The sequence below is a fragment of the Apiotrichum porosum genome (genome assembly GCF_003942205.1).
Source record: "Apiotrichum porosum strain DSM 27194 chromosome Unknown scaffold_5, whole genome shotgun sequence".
NCBI lineage: Eukaryota > Fungi > Basidiomycota > Tremellomycetes > Trichosporonales > Trichosporonaceae > Apiotrichum > Apiotrichum porosum.
This window is the reverse complement of record NW_021167112.1, coordinates 693,943-710,861: the sequence shown is the minus strand read 5'-3', so window position 1 is coordinate 710,861 and position 16,919 is coordinate 693,943. Positions and strand designations below refer to the sequence as shown.

At 60.9% G+C, this 16,919-nt stretch overlaps 5 protein-coding genes across 5 annotated transcripts; all 5 read right to left on the bottom strand.

The window, feature by feature from the left end:
- Window positions 1-2,783: 2,783 nt before the first annotated feature.
- Window positions 2,784-5,389, bottom strand: EHS24_007545 (uncharacterized protein; the record flags this gene model as incomplete). Its single annotated transcript, XM_028622902.1, has 5 exons — window positions 2,784-3,465; window positions 3,513-3,870; window positions 3,937-5,042; window positions 5,099-5,203; window positions 5,262-5,389. 5 exons carry the CDS (start codon window positions 5,387-5,389, stop codon window positions 2,784-2,786), a joined length of 2,379 nt encoding a protein of 792 aa, XP_028476795.1.
- A 1,802-nt stretch (window positions 5,390-7,191) lies between these two features.
- EHS24_007544 (uncharacterized protein) lies at window positions 7,192-8,505 on the bottom strand (the record flags this gene model as incomplete). The annotated part of the gene is made up of 4 exons (XM_028622901.1): window positions 7,192-7,233; window positions 7,362-7,584; window positions 7,666-7,943; window positions 8,080-8,505. 4 exons carry the CDS (start codon window positions 8,503-8,505, stop codon window positions 7,192-7,194), a joined length of 969 nt encoding a protein of 322 aa, XP_028476794.1.
- A 605-nt stretch (window positions 8,506-9,110) lies between these two features.
- On the bottom strand, window positions 9,111-10,598 carry EHS24_007543 (uncharacterized protein; the record flags this gene model as incomplete). Its single annotated transcript, XM_028622900.1, has 7 exons — window positions 9,111-9,284; window positions 9,349-9,459; window positions 9,513-9,557; window positions 9,611-9,661; window positions 9,718-9,768; window positions 9,811-9,891; window positions 9,939-10,598. The coding sequence occupies 7 exons, from the start codon at window positions 10,596-10,598 to the stop codon at window positions 9,111-9,113; spliced, it is 1,173 nt and encodes a 390-aa protein (XP_028476793.1).
- A 431-nt stretch (window positions 10,599-11,029) lies between these two features.
- On the bottom strand, window positions 11,030-13,021 carry EHS24_007542 (uncharacterized protein; the record flags this gene model as incomplete). The annotated part of the gene is made up of 7 exons (XM_028622899.1): window positions 11,030-11,785; window positions 11,828-12,021; window positions 12,082-12,143; window positions 12,261-12,397; window positions 12,553-12,690; window positions 12,764-12,856; window positions 12,956-13,021. 7 exons carry the CDS (start codon window positions 13,019-13,021, stop codon window positions 11,030-11,032), a joined length of 1,446 nt encoding a protein of 481 aa, XP_028476792.1.
- A 714-nt stretch (window positions 13,022-13,735) lies between these two features.
- On the bottom strand, window positions 13,736-16,348 carry MEP5 (Fungalysin/Thermolysin Extracellular metalloproteinase 5; the record flags this gene model as incomplete). The annotated part of the gene is made up of 2 exons (XM_028622898.1): window positions 13,736-15,880; window positions 16,061-16,348. The coding sequence occupies 2 exons, from the start codon at window positions 16,346-16,348 to the stop codon at window positions 13,736-13,738; spliced, it is 2,433 nt and encodes an 810-aa protein (XP_028476791.1).
- Window positions 16,349-16,919: the final 571 nt, after the last annotated feature.

Below are 16,919 nucleotides of genomic sequence, written 5' to 3'. Positions count from 1 at the left end.
TTCTCGTCGATGAACCGACCACCACCCAAAAGCGCAAAGGGCCCACACCCAGGCTTTCTCACACCCTGCCCGCCAGCCGGCCCAGCCGGTTCTCGGCCAAAAGAATATATGGTCCAACTGTAAACCGGGGGGGTGGACTGGCCGGCGGGATCAAATGCACAGTACGTTTGTGTGCGCGTGTGGAGTCCCCGCGCGCCGTCTATCAAAAGTAGTCTCACCACCACCGCGGTGAGCCAGGGGGGGAAAAGGGGGAAAGGAGGGAAGGAAGGGGGAATCTCAGGGCATCGACCACACCTACCCACCCGCAACGCAAAATCACACCTCTCCATCCCCACCCCCATGCAATCAACCAGAGATGGCGATGCGCGATGCGCGATGGACCCATCACCCCAGCGCACAGGCCATGGACAGCCCCCCCTCTCTGTCCATGCTCTATCGATTGTCCACCCAACGGACAATGAAGCATGACACCTGGTGGAAACACCCACCGACCAGACCCCATCACGCCGCGGCGCTTTGTTCGGTGAAACCTCCAAGTGCGTGCGCCAGCCGGTGGGGGAAAGAAGGTCCCCCCGGTGGAGGCTTGCCGAGAGGCCCGATCTCGTGCCAGGCCTTGGCCCAGGCATGTGCAGGCAGCTGCAGCTAGGCAGCGTGCCAGTTCTCGCCAGGCCCCCCCTCTCCCCCATTACGCGCGCGCGCTGGGCGCGCTGGTTGTGCGCCATGCACGGGAGACGAGGGGCCGGGATATGGGTGTAGCGGGGGGGAAGGGGGAGGGTGACGGACACCACCTCACCATTTGATCTGGCCCCCCCCCCCCCCGTATGCCAGATCCTCACCGAAACACCAACAAGAGCACGGGTGCGGGGCCAGGCGTATCACGCACGCAGATGCACATACCCCCATACCCACACGCGTCCTCACACCGACAAGGCCGTACACACAGAAGTGTAGCAAACCGATGGCGGCCGTGTGTGGGAAGTGGAGGGGAAGAAGGGATGGGAGGATGGGAGAGGGGGGTGTGGATGGGGGATGGGATGGGACAAGTCGGCCTCTCGGAACAACGCTATGCAATAGCGTGCTGTATGCCGAGTGCATCATCACTGCAGACCCCCCTCCAACGCATGCACACAATGCACAGTACGCACAGTTGATGCAGCATGGATGAGAGGGGGGGGGGGATGACGGGGGGCGGCAAGTGCCGGAAAGGGCGGGCGGCGGCGGCGGGGGGTTACAGGACCAGGAAAAGAAGAACGAGGGGCCAGAATGAACAACATGCCCCGGAGGCTTGCGCACACTAACAGCGTGGAGGGAGGGAGGGAGGGAGGGTGGGATAACGAGACTACTACAACAGCGACGAGCACGAGAAGCAGAACAAGGGGACACGGCTGGCAGAAGAAGGGAGGAACACGACATGTACTTACTGGGAGACTGGGGAGACTGGACTGATGATCCCCGCCGCACGCGATCGGGGCTCACTCTCAAATCTGAGAGGGTGTGTGGGCGGCGACCGGGGGTTGGGGGTTGGTTTTGGGTGTGGGAGTGTTGGTGGTGGTGTTGTTGTTGTTGTGAATGGGGTGGTGGTGGTGGAGATGGGGGGGGGGAGGATGGATGTGTTTGCAGTGGGAGTGTTGTGAGTGTAGTGGTTGTTGGAATGCAACAGCAGTAATAGGAGTGGGTCTCCGGCTGTGGGTGGGAGGGTGGATGATGGTGCAAGAGAGGGACGATTCACCCAAATGGTACAGAGCAGAGTGTGGGTGGGCCCTCTGCCCTCTGGCCTGACACCCTGGCTGGCCCATGCCTGGCTGGCTGGCTGGGCGGGCGGGCGGGCGGCGGTGGAGGGTGCGCGGGCGTGTGTGTGTGGACGATCCTTTGTGTCCGGCCCGCACGCACGCGCGCGCCAATATACAATCGCTACAACCTTACACACACCCCGTCATGGCCGCTGGAACCCACAAAGCCGCATCCAGCCAGCCAGCTGCCAGTCAGCCAGCCAGCCAGCAAGCTAATACAGCACATGTATATGTACCACTGTGGAATGTTTCATGCTGCACCCGTCGTCAATAGGTGGGGGGCATGCATGCAGCAAGGCAGCCAGCGATACATGCGTGGGCTGTCTCTGTCGATCTCCGTCTCAGTCTCTCAGTTTCTCTCTCCACGTTTCCTCGCTCGTCTCGTCTCGTTCTGGCCGTTCTGGCCGTTCTGGGTGTGTCTTGTGTCGGCTTTTTTCATTCTCGCTCTCTCCCTGTGGCCTGTGGCCAGCCTGGTGGTGTGTGGGTGCATGGTTTTTGGCTTGCGTCGTCGTCCTTCTCTGACACTCCGGCCGAGAGAGCATGGGGGGGGGGGGGTTTGGGTGTGTTCCTGATACCAGGGACCTTGCACGCTAAATTCAGGGTACATGACCCTTTGTGCCAGACCGTCGTCGTCGCCCGCCCGCTCCCTCTGTGGTGTCTTGGCTCGCTGCCTCCACTTTTTTTTCCTTCTTCGTCGTCATCCCGTGCAGTGTCTCTCGTGGTCTCGGCATGGCTGGCATGGCTGGACTCTTTGCGTGCGCGCGCGGGGGTTGTCATGTTCCTAATGTTCATTAACGGGTCCTTGGATCCTTGGCCTTGGGCCCTTATGGGCCACGGCGAAACTAAACCACAGCCACAACAACAAACAAAGCAAGCAAGCACAGCAAGCAACAACAAACAAAAATATAAAAAGACAAAAATAAATAACATAACATACCGCAACCTTATCACCACCACCCACCCACCACCCACCCACCACTCACCACTTTACGCCTACCTCCCATACATGCCACCACGGTCCGGGCCGCCAAAGTTGCTCACAAACTGGTGAAAGTCGACACCATCGCCATGCCCGCCCTCCAGACCCATCGCGACGCTCAGGTCATTGTCCATCGCGAACCGCTCGTCCATCCCCGCGCCGCCGCCACCACCACCTCCACCTCCACCACCGACATGCCCATGTCCGTGGCCACCATGGCCACCGGCCACTCCCCCGCCGGCACCATAGTCCAGCTCGGGATGCCACGGCACGCCGTCCAGCCAGTTCTGGGTATAGTCCATCGTCTGGGCGCCCGGAAGCGTCGGGTCGAGGTGCATCTGCCAGCCAGCCATGGGCGGCGGCGCGTCGTACCGGTCGGCCCCACTGCCGGGGGCCTGCGGGGCCGGCGACAGCTCGGTCTTGGGCGACGCGTTGTTGGGTCGTGGAGGCGACAGGCCCACGCGCACGAGCTTGGCCTCGGCGCTCAGGTGCGAGATGATCTCCACCTCGAGGTCGCGGACGCCCGCGTTCGACAGCGCCTCCTGCGCACGCTGCTTGAGCCGCTTCATGAATGGCAAGCCCGACTTTGCGCGGAAACCCTTGCCGGCCGCCTCGCAGATGGTGCACACGTGCGACAGACCCGTAAACGCTGGTCCCGCAAACGCCGATTTGGGCGCATGGATGGCGACAGCGGCCCTGCGACGAGTCAGCGTGGCCGACAGAGATAGCATCTTCCAACTCACAGGACAACAGCAGCCGAGAATGCGTGGAACCAGAAGAACCACCAGCGCGCAATGAGCGCAGGGTGGTACAGCACAAGCTGCTTGACGACCTGGACAATCTCCTGCGCACTCTCGTAGCTCGCAAGGAACGCACCGCCAAACATGGCCTGCTGGTCCGCGTCGTGTTGCACGACCGGGTCGTTGGGGTTCATCTGGATCGCGCGCATCACCCAGTGGCGGTTCAGCAGCAGACGCGTCTGCGCGACCAGCAGGCGGATCCCGAACCGGTGGATCACAAAGTGCGGGCTCGTCATCGTGTCCAGTGGCAGATCGGGGATTGCAATGTTGGGCATGAGTGTCTCAGGGAGCTTGTTGCGGACTGCGTGCCGGGTCAGTCACCGTTCCTGTCATAATCCACCACGACCACCACAACAACAACACTTACACTCGCACACGGCCTTGTCGAGCTCGACAACGTCGGAATACTGCACGGGCCCCGGAGTCGTCTGGATGTCAATCACGCGCTCCATCATCTCCATGAGCTCGTATTTGGCGCGGTGGAACCCGTCCTCGTCCGGGATCCAGTGCGGGTCCGAGGGCAGCTTTGTGTCGCACGACCGGTTGATCAGGGCACCGGGACGGCCAAAGCACATGGCCTGCAGGCGGTCATACGTCAGGATCTCCCAGTAGACCTGCCGGCGTTCCTCAATCTCGTACGGCGAGAGTCCAAACGACGCTCCGTCACGGTGCAGACCGAGACTCTGGGCCACGCGCGTCGCCACGCCCAGGATGGGCCAGAAGACGTCGGCGCCGTTGCCCATCCGGTCGTTGAGGATGAACGTGCCCATGAGGTGCAGCGCCTGCACCGTCGCGGGGCTGGCGTGCTCGAGGCCAATGAGGCCGAGACACGCGCGGCCGCGGTGGAACAGCTCCTGCGCACGCGGGTCCCACGGCCGGCCACGGAGGTTGAACATGGCGCCGAGGGCCATCATGAGAAACACACATGCGACCTTGTGCGCGTGCGGCCGCACCTCGTGCGACAGGCTGTAGGCGTTGGGGAAGTGGTCCGCCTCAAACATGCTCTGCGGGATGATCTGGTACATCCAGTTGACATTGTCCCAGTAGCTCGTCATGAGCGCGCGGCCCTCGGCGTCCCAGTCCGGGAGGTCCTTTTGCAGCTCCTCGACAGTGAACGCCGAGCCCGCAGGGAAGATGGAGTCGAGCAGCGCCAGACCCGTGTCGGCGTACGCACCGCCCCGAGCACGTTCCACGGGCGGCGTAGCGCTCCGCTCAATGTTCCCGTCGTCGTCGTCGTCCTGCAGGTACTGGCTGCCGGCGTTGGGACCGACATAGCGCGCTTCGCCCTCGGTGCCGATGGTGAGCGTGCCAAACGCACCCAGGTCGTCGCCGTCGGCGCTCGGTGTCTTGACTGCCGTCGTGTCGCGCAGGAGGTGGTGCTCGTCCTTGCTCGTCTTGGCGTGCGCGGCCTTGAGCGCGAGCTCGAGCTCGACAATACGCGAATGCAGCTCCTCCGTGCCCTTGATCACCAGCCTGGACGTTAGCAACCAAAAACAAAAGCCAGGCTTAGTCATGATGTCTCTGCTCACTTGTTCTGATGACCACGCAGCTCGCGCTCGGGGCAGATGGTCGAGCATCCGCGCTCAACACACTTGGTACACGGCCACGGCTGGCGCGAGCACTTGAGCTTGAGGCTGGCGGGAGCGTCAGCAAAGGGAACCCCCCCAACCAGTCCCATCCTACCACACTCACCGGCGACACTCGGCACAGCTGAACGTGACCCTGTTGACCTTGTTGTCGGTCGTCTTGCGCGGGCCGCGGACGCGCGAGGGCATGTTGGACGCTGGCGCGGAAGCCGAGGGGGCTAAAAGATCGTCCATGGCTGGAGTGTTTGCTTTTGACGTTGGGTGGGGAGAGGTCTGACACGAATGCGATGGCCGGAGCGTACGTTGCGGTTGAGATCTCGGTCTACAGTTCCTTGATCGTTTACTCGAACAGTCCGCCGCTGTCGTTCCTCAATTCGTAGATCCTACAGATGAGCTGGCGCTGGAGCTAGCTAGTGCAGACGAGCTGAAGGCCTAAAACAGAGTTTGGAGAGTCTGGGGAAAGAGAGGCGTTGGTGCTTCTCGCCTGGGAGGAGGTGGCGTGTACAATGTTAAACACACACACACACACGGCTGGCCGCTGTCGGTTTTCGAAACTTTCCCCTCGTTACACGAACGTTGAGCGAGGTGGTCGGCGCGAGCGCAGTGCAGTGCAATTGGTGGGGGAGAGGAGGGGGGAGGGGGGATGGATGGAGGTGGGTCGTTGCTGGCGTTCGAGAAACGAAGCTGTGATGGGTCTGGGGATGTGGGTCTGGGCGCGAGACAGGGGCCGAGGGGCAGCGGGTGGGGTGCGCGGCTCAAGCGTGTCGACGTTGTCGAGGGGGCGTGGGGTGGGAGAATAGAGACCTGGTGTTTTCTGAGAGGGAGAAAGTGTTGCTGAAGAGGATGCGCAGGCGAAACCACGTCCCAGCAGAGATAGTGGGGATGGGGAAGCGAAACGTTGTTGTTGAGTGCGGAAGATTATGACAAACGCTAAAACCAAAATCAAACTTGGGCAGCCCCCGGGAAATTGGAATGACGCAAAAGTGACAAGCAAATCGCACGGGTGGCAATTAAGCGTCCATTGCTCAGCCAGCGAGAATTCTTCCAAAGTCCGTTCAAACCCAGTGGCGTCGGCGTATGCAGCAGCCTCCAGTCCACTTTGTCGTCTGCCCGGAGGGGGAGAGAACACAGGGATGTCGAGATAAGCCCTGTCGTGACTGCGTGGCTCCTCGGTTTCAGCGACATCCAGAGACCCAAACTGCTGCGTGGGAGCGGTGCCACGGCCTGTCAGGAAAGAGACGCAGGGAGAGAGACCGATTTACAGGATCATCGTCCAGGAAAGACACGGCCGACAGACGGGGCAAACTCCACAATGCTGACGGCTCCGTGGGCCCATCCCTCGCCGTCTGTGCCGCTGTAGAGAGCAGCCAGCTCCCCGGAGGATCGGCCCGGCTTTGGTGTCAGGGAGCCAGGCAATGTCTGTCAATGGGCATGAGCGCCGGTCACAACGTGGTATGTAACCGGTCGTGGCGTGGATAATGGACCAGGACGAAGGGCTGTTGCATAGTGAGGATATACTGGAAGGATGCAGACGACAGGGTGAAATGTACAGTGCGGGAAAGAAACGGAGGGTCAGGTGTTGGAAGGCGAGTGTAGCATGTTAATGGGTATCGCAATGTTAGTCACTCACTGTACACTGTACCACTGTACCACTGTGGTCTATCTTGGAGGAACCGTCGGCAGCTGGGAGACAGGGGGTACGTTATTCAAAATCTCACGCCAACTCGCTTTCGGTTATCGAGACATGTTCACCGGGGAGCAAAGGCACTGCCGCAGCCCAGCGGCCATAAAGGTGACAGTACCGCTTTGAGACTATATTACTGGCGACAGATTTCATAGATACGAACATTCACTATCGGAGCGGAAATGTACAACTACAGACACTGACTGTCGGTGGCGGATAACGCCCCACACCTGTTCGCTTCGCTTTGTGCCCCGCCACCCATTGACCGCCAAGCGAGCTGCGAATGGGTCCCGGACGCAAGTGGCGCCGGTATCGCCACCGCCGCCGACTGCGACTGCGACTGTGACTGTGACTACGACTGAGCCTCGCTGTGGGCGTGGGCGGCCTCGAGCTGCTGATGATGGCGTCAGCACGGCCCTCCAACCTCAAATCTGACCACGACAGCCCCACCGCCACAAGGTATTTCAGACAGCTGACACGTTTGCTCCGTCGTTTCATCCCTCCAACGCAGGAGACACTCACCTGGGCAACCCACTTGAGGTGCATGGCGACCTCGTCCATGGCCCTGCGGTGGCAGCAGTCGATGACGGACTGGTTGGCGAACGCGGCCGTGCGGTCTGCACTCTCCTTGATGCGGGCGACGAGCTCGGCGCGGTTGACGAGGGCGACCTTCTCTTTCGTGGGGACCTGGTACTTGCCCACGACGAAATCGCACATCTTGCCACTGACCTGGCAGTAGAGGCACCTGGAAAAGAGCCAGTCAGCCGCAAAATGAACACGAAGTAGTGGCAACTCCAACTTCCACCCACTTCTACCTCCCACTCACGCGCTGACGATGACAGTTTTGCCGTCGTACACCTCGGCGAAGGCGAGGCACGGCATGGGGATGACCAGGCCTGAAGCATGAATGAGACCCTGGCTCTTGGCACTGACACAGCGCGGGTCATTCTTGTTCCACTCGGGCCCGTCGGCGGGACCATCAATGATTGCGAGGCGGTCGGTGTTTCCAGTGTTTTTAATGCTGCTCATGGCCTTCCAAGCAAGCCCGGACTGGACGTCCTGATCGTTGGACCTGTCGAACGCGAAAAGGTTGATACCGATCGTCTGATGGCAAGTGAGGCAGAGACAAGGTGGCGGTTATTGGTTAGCAAAACGTTGATAGCGTGATGGGTGGGGCGCAGGAAAGGCATGGTATCAGCACCGGCTCTCCAGTCCCAGTCCCATACATGTGCACACTCACATCAATGTCCTTGTGGCCCGTGGTAACGAGCTCGGCCAACGGCTGGCGGTACACCTCAATTACGCCGTCGCGAAGCTTGCCGAAGACGGTCTTGCCCCTCCACGCGAAAAAGCCTTCGCGGGCGACGAAGCCCTCGTCCTTGAGGTGGAGGAAGCGCTTGAGGCAGGTCTCGGGGTTGTGCTCGGGGGAAGCGCCTTCGTCGTGGTGCTCGTAGGCCGGCGGGGGGTGAGCGTGGTCAGCGGCGTCGGCGTCGGTGTCGGTGTCGGTGTCGGTGTCAGAGTCCTCATCCTCGTCCATGTCGTCAGACACCTCGGACTCGGTGCGGGCCGCTTCGGTGGACTCGGCCTCGTCCTCCCAGTCCGAGTCGTCGTCATCGGTGACAGCCTCGGTGTGCTCGGCCACGGGGGGAAGGCGATGGTTTGACATGGTCTGGGCATCAGTCAACATTTGCCACTGCCGTGCAACATTCGCCACTGCTTCATGCCTCAGGCCCAGTGATCCCAGCGAAGCAAGGCACCGGGGGTGGGCCGTATACCCCGACGAGGCTCCCACTTACTCACAGTTGCTCTGTTTGGGAGGTGAAGTGGGAATTGAGGTTGATACGGAGAGAAGGTGGAAGGGAGAGATGGGATGTGATGAGAGTGGGGAGGAAGTGAAGTTATAGCTACCGGGACACCGGGGTTATAGACGTTATAGATGCACACACGCAGACACACATCAGACACTTGCCATCACCACACCATCAGCGGTTAAAGAGAGGCACACGATCCGTGCCTCCTGAGTGCTGCTTCTCAAAAGCCTGAACACCATCAGCAACGACGGTGTCGCGGTCGTCGCGACATGCGTCTGATGGCCGTGACAACATTTGAATCGTCGTCAGAATACATGCTCTCTATGTACACGCGCGTCTCCATACCAAGACAGCACCCCATGTCGTCTGCGTTCGCTCCTCATACACACTCCCTCCCAGTTGACAAGCTGCAAGTGCCCTTTTACACGCCGTTGGCGTCGTCCATGTCCTTCTTCCTCCCTTAGTCCACATCACTCGAGACCAAGTCGACCTGCGACTGGTCCTCCCCCTTCTTGCTGTTGTTGGCGACTTCCGCCTCCGTCATTGACTTGGTACGGCGGCGAGCCTGGACAAAAGCGCGGTCGACGAGCTCGGCACCGCCCATGTCCGCGAGGTGCGTGTAGTCCTTGTCGTCCTGCGAGGTCAGTCCGGCTGCGTTTGGTACTCGACTTCCAGCTGGAGAGGCACGCTACACTCACTTGGTATCCCATGCGCATGTACTCGAGCACGCCGTGAATGTCCGCGGGCTCCATGCCCATGTGGGTCTCGAGGAACCAGAGGACCGTAAAGATGACAGCCACGCTGATGGCCTGTGAGAAGCATCAGCTAGGTGCCCAGTTGCTCCATACCGCGTCCAACTGACCTGGACATCCGTATTGAGGACACCAGTGATGAAATGGCCAAACGTCTACCACGAGAGATATGAGCCTTGGCGGAGCGCCAATAGTCCCTCCAGCTCACCTTGTCATCCTTGATCTGCAGCTTGACCATGGTGAGGATCGTCGGCCATGTCTGTACCTGTCAGCACCGGAGACAGCTAGCGGGCCACACTTCAAAGCTGTACTCACGTCGGGCTTGCGCTCCAGCGCCTCGTGGATGTGGCCGACAACACCGCGAGTCTGCGCGGTTAGCCTCACGAACTCTTCCTTATGCTAACCCACCTCGTCGGGAGCCATGAGGCTCTGTGCCATGCCGATGAGCTGCTCCGCCATGAGCGCTGTGCGCTTCAGGTACTCCAGGCGCTGGGTAAGCTGCGAGGTCAGTCTCGAGGTAGGAAGGAGTCCCTTACCATCTCGCTCTCGATGTCCTCGATCTGCGCCTTGGTGGGTGCGACCTCGGGCTGGGGCTGAAGCTGCTCTGCCGTTGGCTCCTGCTCGGGCTCCTGTTTGGCCACTGGCTCGGGCTCCTGCTTGGGTTTGGTCTTGGTCTTGGACTTGACCTTTGGCTTGGGCTTGGCCTGAGTCTGAGCTTGTGTCTGAGGAGGCTCGTTCTCCTTGCCAGCGGGTGTCCTGACCACCGCCTTTCCCTTTCCCTTTCCCTTGTCCTTTGCCTTGACCTTGCTGGCCGTGCTGGGCTTGCTGACCGTTCCGGCCTTGGTGACCGTGCTGGGCTTGCTAACCTTGCTGACCTTGCTCTTGGCCGGCACACCACGACCCGCTTGGGGGCCAAGAAGCGGCCGTCCCGTCCTGGCCGACTCGAGCACCTGGGCCGTGGTGACGATCTGCGGACGCTTCCTGGGTACCTGCGGCTGAGGCGACGGGGGTGGTGACTCGTTGGCGGCGTTGTCGGCGTTGTCGCGCCTGGCCGCGTCGGCGCGCGCCAAGGGATGTTTACTGCTCTCGCCCTCGCGCGGGTGGCCGTATGCGTCGACCGTGCGGTCGGTCATGCCGTCAGTGTTGATGGGGACGCCAGGGTCTTTGATACGAGGTTTGATGCGAGCACGAGACATGGTTGGAGAATTGGAGAAGGGGGTGTGGGTGAATGCGGTGGATGAGTGTGTAAAGCATAAAACAGGAAGGAGGGGAGGCGGGTGGCAAGAGTTGACTAACCCGACTGCCGACGGGGGAAGGCAGGGAGTGATCGTCGTGTGGAGGGTGCCGGCTGGCATCCACGCACTGGGCGCAGTGTGCCTCGTGTGGGATCAACAAACGTAAACAAAGACGGACAATACAGACACACTGGCGTCATCTTGATCTCACTTTGCTCATTGTCTTCAGAGATCACAGAGATCAATCAGAGGTCAGCCTTGGCTGGTGAGTGGATAAGAACAATTAGCCGGCATTTATCACTGTTTTTGCAACGGCCACAACGGGCTGCTGCTCCCTATTGTAAAACCCAACAATCTAGTTTTTGCATATGTATCCTTCTCCCTCAATACAACTATAGAGTCACACCCAGCAGCTCGTCAATCTTGACGAGGTTGCCCGTCTTGAAGCTCTCGTTGGCCGCAAGGCCCACGGCCATGGCGAGCGCGCCGTCAATCTCGTTGGCGCTCAGCCTCTCCACAGCAGTCTTGGACGCCTCATGTCCCGGACGGGGACCAAAGATCTGGTCGAGCATTGCCTCGTCGCCACCGCCGTGGCCGCCCACACCGGTCTCGAAGGGGATGTTCTCCCTATCGCCCCACAGCGACTGCACGGTAATGTGCGTGTTGCCCGAGTTGGGCAGCTCCTTTTCGCCGTGGGTGATGCCGTCGGCGGCACCGCCCTTGGGGACGGGGGTACGCTTCGAGCTCTCGACCACCTCGAGCTCGAGGCGGCCCTGGTCGCCGTTGAACATGACGCGGTAGCCCTCCCAGGGCGAGTAGGCCGTCAGGTGGTACGTCATGGTCGCGCCAGTGTTGTAGCGGACCAGCACGGACATGTCGTCCTCGATGGTAATGTCGTCGGCGAACACGTTCATGTCGCGGTGGTAGCCGTCAAGCTCCTCAGCGTCGGCGTACAGCGCCTTGAGGGAGGGCTCGTCCTCGAGGTGGATGGCGAAGGGGTCGGTCGAGGCCGCCTCTGAGCCGCGAGCACGGTAGTAGTCGCGCGCCCAGCCCGACTTTTTGCCGTTCTTGTCACCGTAGAACGCCAGCTGGCCCATACCAAACACCTCCTTGGGCTTGGCGTTGATCCAGAAGTTGACGAGGTCAAACTGGAGTAGGTTAGCGCTTGTACTCAACGAGCTGAAACCTACGTGGTGGCTCGACTTGTGGACCATGAGACCGCCCGAACGGTCCTTGTAACGGTGCCAGCGGCGGAAGTAGTCGGCGCCGTGGACAGTGTCGAGGAGCCACTCAAAGTGGACGCTCTTGACGTTTCCAATCTTGCCCGAGGCAATCACCTCCTCGACCTTCCAGTGGACAGGGTTGTAGCGGTAGTTGAAGAGGACTGGTGTGTGTCAGTGGGCTAGCAGTGGACGGCCAAGGCAGCTATATGTCTTCAACTCACCCTGCACGCTTCCGTTGGTCTCCTTGACGGCGTTGAGGATACGCTGGCACTTGGCAACGTCGCTGGAATGTCAGCATGAGCTCAAAGCACAAGATGTGGCAAGCTCGGCCGCGGAGAGGGTGGGATACGTGAGGTAACTGCCAAATGCGTCGCAAACCTCATCGTCACTCGCTACTCACGTGGTCATGGGCTTCTCAGTGAGAACGCGGATACCAGCCTCGACCGCGGGGACAATGTACAGGTCGTGTGTAGCGTCCACGGTCGTGACGACGAGGACGTCGAGCTTCTCCTCGGCGAGCATCTTGGCAAAGTCGGCCTGGGAGTGTGTCAGCTGCTGCCCATTCTGCTTAGCTATCTGTCATGCCCCGTATGTCAGAGGCGCCAGAATTATCATGATCGCGCACAGCTGTAAGGACACACGCTTTGCAGCTGCCCGCGGCGTCGACATTCTCGGGCCTTTGGTCCACTCACGGCAAGGTACGTCTTGGCCTCGGGCATGCCGAGGTCCTTGAGCATGCGGTTGTGCACGGCCATGCGCTCCGTGTTGAGGTCGCACAGGGCGACGATCTGGGACGTGTCCTTGCGCTCCGAGACGGCGGTGGTGTAGAGCTGGAGTGGAAGTCAGCAACAGTATCGGACGCAAGGCAACGAGAACGAGAACGAGTCGGGGGAAGTGACAGACATTGGCCTTGAGGTTGGTGTCCGCCCCGATCAACGACGACGTCGAGGTGGACCCCTCTACCAACTCGAGGGTGTAGCACACCCAGCTGAATCCCTTGAGACACAGCTGGCTCACGCTACAACCTCTCCCCCCAAACCACCCTCCTCAACACTGCGCAGAAGAGACACGCTGGTCACACTCGGTTGTACTCACCCTAGCGCGGTGGCCCGTACCGACAATTCCCACCCTGCCGCCAACCTTGGTCGTTCCAGTAGTCATTGTTGCTGCTTGCGTGTCAATCCCAGTACGTCAAGTGGGCGCGTGAGGGTGTGAGGGAGGTGTGAGGTCACAGGACACGACGTCTCACGCGGGATTGTATATACAGAGCAGGTGGAGTGGACATCGGAAGCTCGGCGCCGGCGGAAAGACGGTCCGTCACTGCCACCGGGCCGGTTCGGTGCCGGAGGGTGGGTCCCTGTGCCGGTCCGATGTTACGCCTTTGCTCCTTTGCTCTTGGCTCTGCTTCTGGCCTGCGGTCTTGGGTGGTGTTGCTGGGAATTGGGGCTGGGCCAAGAGCATGCGTCAGCTGGGCTGACGAGGGCAGCGTGTTGAAGGTCTGGGGGTGTGGACAGGACGCTATCGGTGTTGTCCGTCAGTGTGACCCAACGCTACGGCGCCGAAGTGCCTTGTCTGCTCGCTCGCAGCACGCGGTCCGCTTGCTATACTCGATGCATTCCAATCCTACTACACGCCCTGTACACTCTACCCGCTCTAGGCGCGCAAGAGACGACAGCTACAATCATCGTACACTGTTGTTGAGATTCGATTCAATATTCTGAGGGAGCACACTGGGTTGGATTCAAGACACTACACTTGGGAGAAAGGGAGCACTTGTATGACGTTGACTTGGCGATCTAAGAGGAGATCTAAGATGCGATGAGGAGCGCCGCTGCTGGGCAGGGCCGCTCGTGATTCCGTGTGTGCGCGTGTTGCTTACTTGCACTTGGAGGGGACCTTGAAGCCGTCGGCGCGGACACCACCGCCCCAAGGGGTCTGGCCGTCGATGCGGGCGTCGGCGCCGAGGCCGCGCTCGGCAAAGGCGTCCCAGATGATGCAGTGGTTGTCACCACCGGTGAGGATCTCGTCGGCCTGGATGATGGCGTCACGGGCGTTGAAGAAGCTGGGGCGGCAAGGCTGGAGCTTCATGGCCGAGATGATGAGCTGGAGGACGAGGGTGTTACCGTGCTTGGGGACAAGCGGGGCGGGGACACCAAACTCGTCGACCGACTCGGTCGAGGTCTTGGTGTAGTAGTCGTTGGGGACCGAAGTGTCCTCGGGAGGGAAAAGGGTCTTGGAGAAGCCGTACTTCTCAATCAGACGCTGGTTGAGGACAAAGAGGAACTCGGCCCAGACCTCGCCAATGGCGTGGACACCCCAGTAGCCAGGGCGGTCGAGGGTCTTGTATGTCGAGGGGTTGACTGTCGAGTTGGTCGAGTAGACATAGTTGCGGATACCAGTCTCCTGGTTGGCAGCCCACGAACCCATGGGGAAGGTGTCGGTGCCGTTCTCAAACTGCTTGTGCTCGACGACCTGGCGGATGAGGGTGGCGATGGCGTCACCCCAGCCCTCACCCATGCCACCGGCCTCACCCCAGCCGAGACAGCCCGAGTTGGCGGGACCACCGGTGAGACGGGTCGAGAGACCGTGCGAGTACTCGTGGATGACAATACCGGCCTCGAGGTCACCGTCACGGTAAGGAGTGGCAGTGTCCCAGACGTACATGCGCATGCGGGGCGCCTGTCCGTCAGGAGGGGTCATGAAGTTTGCATTGTTGTAGCCCGAGCCGTCCTGTGCGTTGGCAATGACGGGGTCGCTGCCGCGACCGCCCTTGTCAAAGTTGTGCATCTGGAAGTTGCCCGACACCTCGTCGAAACCGAGACGGTAAAGGAGGTCGTGGTACTGGTTGCAGGTGTAGAAGAGCTGGGTGACGACAAAGTCGATGTACTCCTTGGGTGCAAGGCCGTCGGGCTCGCCGTACTCGTAGACGAAGCTCAGCGACTCGTTGACGGGGCGGTAGTTCTCAAGGAACGCGTTGCGGCCCTCCCAGTCCTCGTGGGCGACGACGTTGTTGCCGACGGTCGACGCCACAGTGGTCTCGTCCTTGGACTTGGTCGAACCAGGGAACTTGGTCGAGGGCCAAGGGTTGGCCACAGTGGGGAACGTGTGCCAGCCAAGAGGCGAAGCGACGCTGTCATAACCAGACTCGAGCGAGGGCTTGCCAGTGGTGGGGTCGTTGACACCCCAAGGGAAGACGTAGTACTCGGCCTTGGCCGAGGGGACGGGGATGGGCTTCTGCTTGCCGCCCTTGAGCTCGTGCTCGTGGTCGGAGAAGTCGGCAGCCCAGTCGACGATACGGATAATGTCACCGCTGATGGCGTCGACGTAGGCCTCGTACCAGTTGTCCTTCATCTCAACCTCAAACTTGTAGACGACACGGGGCTCGGCACCGGTCTGGGTCATCATGAGGCGGACGGGAACGTCGGAAACGACATCGGCGGCCTTGAGGGCGGCACCCGAGAGAATCTCGGTAGGGGGCTCAGCCGGAGCAGCCTTGGGCTTGAAGTCGTGCTTGACGGTCGACGAAATGTCGTCGGGGTTGATAGCAGTGAGCTCGGGCGAGATGCGGGCAAGGAGGAGGGCAAGCGCCTCGGTGGAGGTGAGGCCCTCGCTCTTGGGAGGCGGGGTAACGCAAATGGCCTCAAAGTGGTCCTGGACCTTGCGAATGTTGCGACGGATAAGCTCAGCGTCCTCGCCAGACTCCTCCTCGGCCAGGATGGGGAACCATTCCTTGGCGGCAGCCTTGACGATGCCCCAGGCACCCTCGTAAGGGCTTGCAGCGGCGAGAGCGTCGCGGTGAGCGTCGAGGGCCTTCTCAACGGCGGCACAGGCGCGGCGACGGTGGGCCGTGGCGTCGGGACGGAGGCTGGTAGCGCTGGCGGGAGCGAACGAGTTGCCCCACGACAGGATGCGGCCGGAGCGGTCGACGTTGACGTTGATGTCACCGTCCGAGACCTCGAGACCGTTGATAAGCTGGCGAGCGTAGACGTGGGTTACGCGGGTGCTGGGGTCCGTGTAGGTCTACGGACGTGGTCAGTATAGGACACAGATAACGCGAGATATGGGGTCATGTGACGAGACGCGGTGGACGCGTCTTAGGTTTGGGTGAAGGGTGGTGCTAGCAGGTGGGGTGGAGCGGGGGGGGGGGGGGGGGGGGGGGGGGGATAGGAGGGGATAAGGGGGGATGGGTGGCAAACTCACGTCTGGGCGGATGTAAAAGCCCTCGCCTTCGACGGCGTTGATCTGGGCGGCGATGAAGTCTGTGGCGATCTCGCGAGGGTTGAGCTCGTGGATGGACCTGGACTTGAGGGCGTGGTGCTGGTAGTCGGGGTTGGCCTCAAAGTGCTGGTGGGCGTGGTTGGGACCGAACGCGAGCGACTTGCGCGAGTCGCGTGATGCGCTTGCGTGGCGAGCCGAGTGGTCGTGTGGGGCGGCGGTGGCGAGCGAGGCCAGAGCCGGGAGGAGAGCGATGAGCGCTACCGAGCGCATGGTGTCAAGGGTGTGATGTGTGGTGTATGTGCGTGTGATGTGTAACTAGCTGTGAGAGCTAGATAGTGTACAACTGGAAGAAGATGAAGGGGGGGATGGACTGGTTATAAAGGGGGGATGGGGGGGGGAGGAAGCAACAGAGCAACCACGACGGGGGGAGAGATAGCCCCCGCACGCGCCGAGTGAGTGTGTCGTTCGTCGGCACCGCCCGATCCCTCCAGCCATCGTCCAATCTCGCCGTCACGCCACGGGCCCCCCGCCCCTGCCGACGTCATTTCTCTGTCCCATTTTCAATTTCAATTTCATAACCCCCCATTTCTTCCCCCATTAGGACACGCACATTACTCCCGTCATGCCACTCCAAACCCTTTATTGTCATTGCCCACGCCGACTCGAACACTCACACCCCCCAGCCAACGATAAGCGTGCGTGTGCGTGGGGCCCGAAAAAGAGGCCGCGTTCTCTCTGTCGTTGCGGTGACTCTTCTTATCGGCCGACATCCCCCTTCTACTGCCCCCACCCCCGATCCCCATCCGGACCGCTGCTATCATCAGCCAGTAAGCGGCTCTCA